The sequence below is a fragment of the Sceloporus occidentalis genome, unplaced genomic scaffold (assembly GCF_023333645.1).
Source record: "Sceloporus occidentalis isolate IW3139 unplaced genomic scaffold, rSceOcc1.0.p SCAF_246, whole genome shotgun sequence".
NCBI classification, from domain to species: Eukaryota; Metazoa; Chordata; class Lepidosauria; order Squamata; family Phrynosomatidae; genus Sceloporus; species Sceloporus occidentalis.
In genome coordinates, this window is record NW_028317226.1 from 1,038,396 (window position 1) to 1,050,829 (window position 12,434).

Below are 12,434 nucleotides of genomic sequence, written 5' to 3' on the forward strand. Positions count from 1 at the left end.
TCAGTATTTCTTTGGTTCCTTTCAGAGGTATCGCATACGAAATGAAACCTGTCTTATTAAAGCACAATGTGCTGCGACACTAAACAAAAATGCAAAAAAAATGTCCCCTGTCATTTACAGGTCTATCGTTTTCATAAAAGAATGGTAATAATTAAATGTGATAGCCATTGTTACCATACTGTAGGGGTGTGCATAATTGCACTGATCTGCTACTATCTTCTTGCTTTGCAAGAGATAAAAACTATACGTATAATATTGAATTGTTCTCTATTTACATTATATATATATATATATATATATATATATACACATACATACATACACTCACTTTCTCTGTGAGTTGTTTCCGGACCAGCCTGGTGCTTTATCCACAATTCAGTACAAACCCTTGTTTTATAGAGAAAAAGACTACGTGGTGGTCTCTGTACTATCATCGAGCGTTAGTCTTTTGCCCACTCAAATGCCAGTAAAAAAACAAAAACAAAAAACAAAATGAACCTGGATAAAACCAAACATCGTCCTAACTCACTAAATCCTGGAAAAATCTGCATGTGTTGGCTTCAGCTATTGAGGCTAAAGTATTTCCGATTGGGGGTTGGCTGTTAGTGTGCGGTAGTTTTGCTAAGTTGAAAAATATGGTTTGCTTGCATCATTTGTTTTGCCGTGCTTAAGGGATGCAAATCTCCAGCACACTTTTAAATGTAAGGCTATACCAGACCTATCTACCTTTGTCATACCTGAAAGCATTAAAGCAGTTCTCATGATGCAGCCAGTTTGTCAGGAGAGGTCAGCGCAGGAACTCCAAACTCTTAATTGCTTCCTAATTTATAACACACTACAGTCTTTTGGGGTAACCTGTCTTATAATCCTTCACGCACAAGACGGGTTCAGGGCCCAGGGCTTTTTTTCATAACTAAAATACATTTTTTTTTATCATTGACCACATGTTTAACTCTTTAACGACGGGCCCTGCAAGTCACGCACAAGTTCAGTTAACGACTGGCACATCATGGCACATAAGCTTAGAAAGCAACCAAACTCTTGCTTAACGTCTTGACATTGAGGCATCGCAGCAACACTGAAATTTAGGGCAGGTGCCCCATGTGGCCCCACCCTGATTTAAAAGAGCTTAAGAGGCTATCAACTGCATTATTCAATAGTTTTTGCGCTGTTCCTAGAGCAGCATGGGATCTCATACTTTTTTTTGTGCCTCTGAATATGTTTATGCTGATCACATTGCCAATTTCCTTAAATGAACTTCCCGTGATGTCTACTGGAAGGGAATTCCTGATCGCGTGATCGAGCATTCCTTGAATGACTGTACCGTCCAGGCTGTTAATAAGGATGTCCCTGCCGCTGCAGCAAAGGCAGGACGGACCCGTACTTCCCAACTGGCTTCTTGGTACAGGTTTTAATTAGAGGACATACAAGTATGTTAACGCACTGAAAGGGTTAAGTTGCATTGGTTCCAATAAAAACTAGAAGGTAATGTAGATAAAAAATATTAAGTCTTTTATACCCCAGCTAAAAAAGTTGCTGATATGGGGTGGCACAAGTCACTGCTGACAAGAGCCATCCTTGAGGCAATTCTGACATGAAGCTTTAATAAATTACGAGCATTAAGGCCCACATTCAATTTACAGGCTCAAGGTGTACAGCATCCCTGTGTTCTCCGTTTACTGAAGACTTTATGCCGTTGTTTGCAATAACAAGCCCCCCCATCACATTTTCCACAGAGATCAATATCCGTTTACTCGGATGAAGACAGCGTGCTAGCCATGCCTATTGGTACAACAGCTAAACCATGTCACGGTCAAGGAAGAAATTAACATTTGCTATACATCTCTGTTACCCAAACAATGCATTTACAAAGTCATCTGATAACACTTTGGGTTTTTTCGTCACCCGCCAAAATAGCCTATATGTTAATTTGGCCATTCTACAATGCGCATAAAAAAAACAAAAAAAAAAACCTCAGTTGGTCATGTGTACATCCAACAGTTTTTATTTAGTTCAATAGTGTTCTCAGGAACTTACAATGTATGAGCACAGAAGACACTGGAAGCCATTAACTGATGGTAAATTAACAACATTTCATATGAGATTTTCAGACGTATGAGGCCTGATGTAGTTGAAAGGGAAACTACGCTCCAAAACACTACCACAAAAAAGCACAACTTTAATTTTTTGTAAGTTGTTGACAAATTCACCTCCTGGAAGGTGAGATCTCCATCCGATTAGCACAGCCACAAAAGTTTAGATATCACCACCACATTCTGCACTGCTCTACAATGGGTAAAGTGTGGATTAACGGGTCCTGCTCAAACAGGCTTACAATCTAGAACGATCTAATTTCCTGCCTTAAGTTCTCTCCCGTCTACTTACTCACACGTACAAAGAGCGCCAGATGAATGATCAGGTAGATCTTGGGAAAACGAAGATACCAGCGGCCGCTGTATGCACATAGGGCTGGTTTTATTACATATACATCACTGTATGCTGTAGGAACAGAAGCAGTGATATAAGCATAAAGCTGTGGGGTTTATTATACGATCATACGATGGAGTGCATTCATGAAGCTTTTGTAACAATTTAGTTCCGTGAAGTGCAATTACCGAATAGAGTAGATCAAGTAACTCTGTAAAAAAAAAAAAAAACAAACAAAAAAAAAAAACCTAAAACATCTATATGATCAATATTATATATATATATATATATATATATATATATATATATATATATATATATATATTATATATTAAAACAAAAATGAAAACATACACTTTCCAATGTTAAATTTTATGGATGTTTGTGAAAATTTTAAATATTAAAAAACATGCTATATTACATACGTGTGGATTACAAAAAACAAAACAAAACGGTTCTTATCTATGGAAAGGAAAAAACAAACAAACACTGGTTTATGTGCCAAACGTAGGGTTAATGCATTGCTGACTTGAGAAAGAGAGAGATTTCACTGGCTATAAGCAACTCCCACAAATTGTTTCCGATAAGAATACATTTATTCTGTAATCCTCACACATACATTGGGTTAGCTTCAGGGGAAGGTGATGGAGGTTGAAATTATGTAAATTGAGTCTGATCTTTACATACAAATAAAATGGATTTTTTTGTCTATACATAGAGGCATGAAATTCAATGTTCTTATCTGAACAGCCACGCATATAATGTCTAAATAAATACTTTTACAGGAAAAGTGATACGCAGTATAGTAAACAGTGTAGTATACAGCAATCTAAAGCCATAGGACATGACAATTGTATTTTTACAGATCAAGTCATTAATATAGCCGGGTGTCATTGGACTACACTACCATTACAGGTTTATGAGAAAGGAAAAGAAGAAGGTCGGAGCTCACCATTACTAAAGACCCTCCGGTCAACTCAACCACATCTCAAGTTTCAACAAGGCCCAAAAGTCCTGCCAAGATGCAGGTACCCCACAAACGCACTCTTCGAAAGGAGTTTATCTTACCAGGGACTGGTCAAAACCCTCAGTAAGACCAACAAGTCTAAGTTGATGTTAGCTGGCAGATGTTGGTCCACAGAATGTGACTTCATCTGTTTGGTGACCGACTACATGGACATTAATAAACATTCCTGACAGTCCTGATTTTATAGCAATTGGAATGCGAACATTTACCATTTATATATGTAAAGAGATAGATATATATATATATATATATATATATATATTATATATACGTTGCATACAATTATGAATAGTTCTTTTCCTCAGCTAGTTGATATGCAAACCGTTTTGGTTTCCTGTTCTTATTTCGGATTACATCTCATGGCATTGGACGGTATTTGAGGCTTTCTAAAGTGTGACAAGTGGAGAACTTCCACAAACATTCCCTGCTATTCTTTGGCTGAAATACATGGCTTTATGTTGGTGAATTAAATCCCAAGATCAACGGGAGATATATTTTATTCAACTAATCCTGAGGTGGACTCGTGCAGAGAAGGTATAGCGCTCATCTGACATTTTATGGGACGCTGGCGTGTTCAGTAGGCTTGCGTGCCACTGGTACGGACAGGTTTACAACTCAACAGTGAAAACACATTTGAAGACCATCTACACAGAACATCTAGGAGGTGGTGCCTCCTGTGGCCAAAAAGTATAGATCAAAGGGTTTATATGGCTATGAATTTTTTGACATGGGGCTCGTTCCATATTTATTTTGAGAATTACAGGTCAGTCCTTGTTGCAAGCACCGAGTGAAACACTGCAAGACATCTTAATTTACACTCTAATCTTTTAGGTTGGGATATTAATGCCAGAGACAACAGCCGATGAAAATGATGATGGAAACCGTCTCCAGAGCTCCCGCGTGCTGGGAACGAGCTAAGCAGGAACCCAACCGCTACAGTTATAAAAGGAAAATAATGGACATCATGATAAGGGTGGACTGTCTGTTAAGGTAAATCATGGGCACATTTTGTAGTTTCAAAAGATCCAGCCATAGCTTCTAGCTATACACCTGAATGCGAGATTGCGGGATCAATGTGCATCAGTATGGTAGAGGCGCTGATTTATAAGGACACATCACTAGAATGGAGAACAACTCTACTCTTACTTCCGACTATTCCCTGGAATCCAGGCTCTCAACCAACTGTAGCAAAGAATCAGATAGGATAAAGCCCACCATACCCCCAAATCACACATTATGTCTTCAACATTGTACAGAGTATTAAAGAGATGCAACTAAAACACAATATTCATTACACCAAATTATGTATTTACCAACAATTATAGGTTTTAGATACTTGTAAAGTACAGTGTGAGACCAGACAATCTTAATGGCAACAAAGAATCCCCATAAACATAACTGTACGGCATAATTAACCCCCTAATGACAAAGCCCGTACATGTACGGGCTCAAAATGCATTGTTTTCAATGGGTTTTGGGACCTCCCATTGTCCTTAAGGGGCACAAAAAAAAAAAAGGTACAACTGCAAGAACGTTCTTCAGCGGTCATCGAAACATTAAATATGCATTTTATTTCTTTTTTACAGTTACATTCCTCAATTCATGTTACATTTTTGAACACCATTTTAAAAACAGGGCTGAACAAAGTCCTGGACAAGTTAGGAGCCAGTCAGTCAAATATATATATTTTGGTTTTTGTTTTTTTTCAGGAGAAAACAGAGGTGCACACAGAGATCAATATCAAATGGCACAGAAATTTAGTAGCCAGACCCAAAAATCTTGGAGCCCTGGCTACCTGGCTTCTAGGACCTGTCAAACCCAGTTTTAAAATACAAAAACCACTACACTTGTGTACCAATATAGTGAAGCTTGAATGGTAGAAGGAGGCAAAAAAAGATACAAAAACAAACACATTAACACACATAAGTACTCCTAGGTCAAGAACTGAACAAGAAAGCCCTTGGTGTAAACAGTGTGCAGATCCCACGTGCCACGTAGCCTTAAAGTGAAAAAGCAGCAGTGCGGCCCAAGCTATCCACGTTTAAACAGGTTTAACCTAAAAAAAATAAAATCTCAGTTTTCTAAGAGAATCATGATAAATAAAATAATATTTTATCTAAGGAAATTTTGTCTTTAAAAAATAAATATTAGACTCTCCACAATGTCCTGAGATGGCAATGCATTTATAATACGTAGCGATCTGTATGTTTCATATACACAACGTTGAACACTTTTTAAAAGGCTGCTATATTATTCCGCTGAAGGCAAGTATGTCGGATAGAAGATTGGCAAACATGCCAAGCGTCTCTGTAGAGTATTTCAAAGTGACGTATTACGCAGCGGAAGTATGTAGAATGCAGAGTTTCGTTGAACGTCTCACGTCCCATATTCCGTAAATCATATAACCTGTTTTCACTTATGTGTGTTTATGAAGACGGCGCTGCTGCTTTTAATATCTGGAGTAGTTTTTTTCCCCCCTGTGTATTAAATACATAGAAATCGAGATTTCAAGGTACGGCGTGTATGTAGACATTAAAGCTTTCAAAAATAAACACATATACAAAAATGTACATTAATGTTCCATCAGTGCAAACACCTGGCACTCACACAGAAAATAACCTAGTGGGTTCTTGTGTCGATTACTACATAGAATCAGCGACAGCTTCCTGATTTCATCCATTCCCTGCTTTTACCAAACAAAGTGCAATTTGGTTTTAGAACATTTGAATTCTTGGGCTGCAAGGAAACGGGACGTCTCTATTTACCACCATCGCACTCCCCAGCTTAGAGTAGCTTTAAAAGAAACTCATAGGTCGCATTGATAATCCCCCAGGACAAAATGGAGCGATGATAGTTCAAATGGGCACCACGGAAAAGATGAGTTAATTTACCGTCACGTTCTGTCCATATAGTCGTAAGGACTCTGCCAAAAGACATAAAGTCACCTCCAATCTGCGACTGCATGCGGGCTTTCACCACGTTTATAGGGAAAAACAGAAATCCCAGCATGGCTCCCAACAATCCACCACAGACAAAGTCATTAATCAAATTAGTACTGTACGATTTAGCTTCCGGAAGGCACTGCTTGATCGGGTTACGCAGGCCAAAAAATAACGCGTTGCTGGGTCCGTTGCGGATTAGTATGGGGACCAACCCACGGTAATATTCCCTAATGCCGTAGGACCTCAGGACCTTAAAGGCCTGGTAAGTATTTGTAAATCTATCGTGATGTTTGTAGTCCTGCAGCAAAGTCTGGACTCTTTCAAAAGGCGTGAGTAGGGCTTCGGTCGTTCCGGCAAGGATTGCCGCTACGCTTCGCGTGACAAGCTCCGGCGAGTTTGTGTGTCTTAACAGAAGGCTAGAGAAGTCCTCGTAAAGGCCGAACATTAAAGCGAGCGTAGTGGTTTTCTGCATGAGAGGTGGGAGTATTCCGCGGTATAAGTTACGGATCCCGTCTTGCTGGAGCTGCCGAACGGCATCTCTGGTTCTCAGCCCATACAGTTGCTGCCGGAACAGCACTTTTTGGATAGGAAAGGTAATTGCTATATTTGTGAATGCAGCACAGTAGCCGCAAAAGTAATGTTTCCCAGAGTTAAGAGTTACTTTGCAATGCTTTAACTCTTGCTTTGGACTGGTAAGAACCAAGTCACCTTTCCTTTTTTCATGGGCTTCTGAATCCATCATTGGGCAAATGAGTTACTGCTGTCCACAAGGTATCTTTATAGTTTACCTGCAAAGAAAAAAAAAAGGGGGGGGTGAGCAAAGTTCATTAATTTACCTTTTAATGGAAGGTTGATAATTGTTTTTAGTGCAGGATATTAAAGTTATCCAGTTATATGGATGAGCCTGTGTTCACTGGGTATTGGCACGGATTCCTTATACTGTATATCTATTACAGCTGGGACACAGGCAGACAGTTGAATTTCACACCCAAACCACACAGACCCCCCCTCAATCTTATCGCGATGTTCTGCAAATGTACACTTTGGCTGCAGGAAAGGCAAACATTTAGAATAAGAGGTCAGTGACACCCAAGAACATAGAAAGCGACATATGAATGAACGTGTACACACACTCATTTATACTCATTGCCAACATATGATTTGAACTGTACAAATTAAGGGGAGATTATGTTTTTTTTGTGTTTGACTGTAAAGTTCCAACTATGATAAAACTAAATAACTTCCGATCGCCATGTACCCTGCAGAAATCCTTAGCTGTGATTTGTCAATCCAACAAACACAATGTGCAGAGTTCCTGCTGTGATAAATGGAAGTCAGAAGCCATCTGCCAAGTAAACGGGAGAGCATTTCTCTGTGCTGCTAACCAGATTTCACCAAATTAAAGATACTATAGCCTGGGGGGGGGGGCATCCGTTGTAGACGCACAGTGTTCGACAAAAAATGAAACCCCTAAAGGTTGAATTGTTGCCTTTCTGCACTTGGTGGTAAAATAATGAGTCACTATACTCATTGAGACTGTAGTGTTGTAGTCTCTTGTTTATGTTCTTCACACTCAACTTAGCTGGGTACAAACTTCAGGTTGTATTTATTATTATTGTTATATATAGTGCTTTCATATTCTGTAGCGCTGTACAATGGATAAATCAAATTGTTATGTTATATACTACTTATATATTATTGAATTAGGAGGCAATAAGGTTAATGGTAGGGGTAGTTATGATAGGGTGAAGAAGGGAACTGAAAGTAGTCAAGATTAGGGTTATGCGACAGTGAGCAGATAAAGGATATGAAGTAGGTTTCCTTAGCAAGGGTGAGAGCAGAGTAATAGGAACGTAGTATAAATATAAAGTGCAGGAAACCCAAGAATGACACTTCCTTCATCTCTGTTCAGCAGTCCAGGGAACAATGTCTAAGTAAGTTGGGTTAGTGTTGATTGCCAAGGTTGGAAAATGTTGTGAAGAAGCAGCAGTGATTGGGGCTACATCATCAAGAACAGGCGTCAGGGTGGGGTTATAGAGAGGTAGCCAGGTTATTTATTAACCTTTGATAAAGTCTATGCCAAAACCTTGAGAGAATAATTGAGAGAAGAGAGGGAGTAAAATCAGTTGAGAATTTCTGAACATCAGGGACCCTAGGTCTGTCCGTTAGGTGAGGTTGTTGGATGGAAAGGGATTGTGTAGGAGGCACAGATCATGATAGGAAGTGGTCAGAGAGGGGGGGACGGGCATTAGAGAAGTTAGTGAGTGAGCGCATGCTAGGAAACAATTAAGGTCCAGTGTGTGACCATCATTGGTGATCATTTGCAGGAAAGTGCCCCCATTGAAACGCTTTCTGTGAATGTGTGCAGGGGATGTCATTGGACCTTCTACAACCTCTTTCCATAAGTGTGCAGCGGTAAGCAGGAGATGTGTTCGGCCACGTGCTTCTCCTGAAAACAAAGCAGTCGGAGAGCGGGAAAATAAATCCATGGGTGATTTTTTTTTTTTTTTTTTATTAAAATGCATATGGTGGCTGGATTGTTCTTTCAATGGGGGGGGTCTGCCTACATTCTAGATAATCCTTGGTCACACACGCTAATCACATATATTTAAATGACCGAGATTAATCATGTGTACCCTTTAATTAAAAATCCCCTAGATTTCTCTGACATTCTGGCACAGCTTGCTACATTGCATGCTCTAAATCACTGCCTCACCTTATATTCGTGACAGTTTTGCAAAGGGATACAAATCTGTAAAGATTTTAGGGCTAGAGGCTTAAACCACTGCCGGTAGACTCCAGGAAACAACATAAGATATAGTTTCATCTTTGGATTATGTATGAATTACTTAATAATGCCACGAAGGAGGGCAAACGTCCACTAAGAAAGCATCCTGACGGCATCTAAACGTTCACACAAGCCAATGTATTTTTAGATAATTTAACAAGCACGAAACCAAACGTTGAGATCATACGAGGTAAAGCCTCATAATGAGGAAACAAACGCTTTCTGCGCTAGCAAAAAATTACTGCTGACTCATCGATCAGCAGCTGATAAAAGCCTTGAAGTGTAGAAGATAAGCTATCCTTGCTTTAACGGAGTTATAGCATATTTCAGTGTGGAAGCTACCACAGCGCCAATAAGTCACTTTACTCAGGAACGGCAAGAACTTTTGCAAATGTCCATTTTTGCCCAATGCCCCCGAGTTGAGCATCCGACACAAACGGTACAGATACCTACTAGAGATGCTAGGATAGCGAAGTAAGGAAGGAAGGGGACTTTTACGCCACCGTGTGTATTGCAAGTTCCACCAACCGGCTCAACCAAAGCCAAGAGACCAAGTTCCACATGGTCAAAACTAGTTGGATTCCTATAACAAGAAATCAAAGTTCTATCTACGAAACAGTTTAAGAAGTAATTTGGCAACAACAAACACCCCAGGCCAAAACCAATTCAGAACACAAAGCGTGTAAGAAACAGCAAAACTGTGTTTTCAAAATGTAGCTCTTGCGGGCAAACAAAAATGTCGTTGATAAAGAAAAAGGGCTGGTCTATGGTGGCAGGTGTCTGGACTATAGCTGCCATCATCCTCAGTCACTATCAGAGTTCTGGCAGATGGGATAGATTTCTAAGTCAAGGAGCTGCAGCTGCTATTAAAGCAAATTTTACATGTCCAAACATAAATACATTTATATCACCTAAAAGAGACCATAGAAACAGGGATGGCCAGAGATCCGGCAAATGGATATGTCTGGCTTTTGCTTTAACAATTAACCAAGTTTACGCGGTCTTTACTTGCCAATCATTTACTAAAACCATATATGTTGTTCCTGACGTAGGCACTTATGTATTCCATAGCTATCACAAATGTCACTTTTAAACTCCACGGAGGTCTCTTTTCCTGCGTCCTCAATCAATCAGCTGGCCTTCGGAATCTGTCAGTCTGGTGCCTACATTGGTTTGGTTGGCTGAAGACAAAGTGGATGAAGCCATACAACAGCTGGTGAACCGAAGGTGGACCAAAACACTAAACGGGGTTACAACGAAGGACATTTTTCCTAAAGAAATTGCAATTCAAGAATACCGCCAATTAAATACCAGACAAAACAATTTACCAGAAATGAAACACAAACTCCAACAGGTATCTGCTATAAGAAAGGTCCCACAAAGAACACTTGGCAGTGTGCGACGGCAGATTACAACTACTCTGTCACTTTGCTAAAACTCACTACCGTCCATTCATCTTAACTATCCATTGATTGCTATGACAGTGCAGACAACCTCCAGCTCCCTATTACCACTACGGACCAATAGTGTTCATGACATGCTGCCTGCGCCCATTGAAAAGCCAGTCCTTCCATAGTGGGGCCAGAGCCATTGTCCCACCACAGAGCACATAAACCCCATTCGCGTTTTGAATAATGTTTTATGAATGAAAGTCTTACCTGTGTATCCCAATTCTCATTATTATGCCGCCGCCTGCTCCTGCCCGTATTGTTATGAAATCTATGACTTAAGGTCTGTGAAGCCGATGTACCCACCCTGCAGCGGGTAAACCTCCTCCACCATAGACAGGAGAACCCACCCTTGACAGTCACCCCCCATTTACACCTTAACAGCCCTCTTCCACCTCCTCGACCAGTGACATTTACGAGGAGGAAGAGGCGGAGATTACTTCCGGCCTCGTGTCTCAACGAAGCTTAACCAATCGGCAGCCCAAATATAAGTAGCGGTAGCCCGCATGCGCGGCTTGTCACCTTCATTCACCACCTCTCTGACACGCGCGTGCGTCCCTGCCGGCCAATCAGCTGCTAGCTGTGCCCGACCCTGGCTGCTGTCAAGTTAGAGGGAACTGAGCGGACTCATCTCCTCCGGGTTTGGTTGTCGAGCAGCACCTGCTGATAATACTATATATAAATATCTATATACAGATATCTATCTATATCGATCTATCTATCTATATACATGTATCTATATCGATCTATCTATCTATCTATCTATCTATCTATCTATATATATAGTATTATCAGCAGGTGCTGCTAGATAGATATATCGTGTAGATAGCTATATACACACATATATATATATATATATATATATATATATATATATATATATATATATATATATATACACACACACACATTAATATATATGTAACTGCCGATGTGCCAGACATGCACACTGCTGAATGAGCCATCAGCTCAAAAATAGCGATCAGTATCTCTGGATCCATAGCTATTATTAATAAAAACTTACGTTTTTGAAGGATATTGCACAAGATCTTCAAACTTAAAGATATTATCAACCTACTTCAGTTATAACGCAAAACAGTAGCAGATCTGTGGAATCTGATGTATAAGGTAATTATAAGGCAATTATAAGGTTTTTTTAGGTTGTCTGAGAAAGAGATTTTCTGATTGATTTGTATACGTACAGTGATAGTCTATATTTAGACTGAATTTATTTGAGATAATGGAATGGCGCTTGCTTTATCAGCTAGCTTCAAAGTTCAGTGTTCTCTGGAGTGTTTGCCAAGATGTAAGTCGTAGATTGCGCTGTCATCCCAGGGTCACACCTGCCTACAGAAAAAATGATTTACCGCATGTTTCTGTGAGTAAACTCCATTTGGCTTATTGGCTGTTTTTTTTTTCCCCACGCCCAACAATTTTTGTTCTAGATTAACGGTCAAATAATTCTGACACTAGTGGAAAATATAAGATGGTCAAAGAGCAATAACATTGATTTTGTAATTTTTACCACTTCCATTATGCATTATGGAATATTCTTCTCCCCCGTTTGATCCAATCTAAACAGAAAATATTTCCTAAACCCCTATTTATTTCAGCTGTGATAGACAACCACATTATATTCTATATAAATTATATAAATAAGTTATAAAAATAATAATATATAAATAAATATTTTATAAATATATATATATTTATAAAATATATAAATAAGTTATAAATAACTACCAGATGCCCTGCACGGCTCTGTGTATTCCAGGGAAATAAAGATTTCTTTTTTTTTTTCT

At 39.4% G+C, this 12,434-nt stretch overlaps 1 protein-coding gene across 1 annotated transcript; it reads right to left on the reverse strand.

Moving 5' to 3' along the window:
• Positions 1-6,238: 6,238 nt before the first annotated feature.
• On the reverse strand, positions 6,239-7,138 carry LOC149276136 (mitochondrial nicotinamide adenine dinucleotide transporter SLC25A51-like). The gene has a single exon (XM_089503886.1). The coding sequence runs from the start codon at positions 7,136-7,138 to the stop codon at positions 6,239-6,241; it is 900 nt and encodes a 299-aa protein (XP_089360012.1).
• Between the last annotated feature and the right edge of the window lie 5,296 nt (positions 7,139-12,434).

Coding starts and splice junctions, on each gene's coding strand:
- LOC149276136 (XM_089503886.1), bottom strand. CDS start 7,138: ATGATGGATTCAGAAGCCCATGAAAAAAGGAAAGGTGACTTGGTTCTT.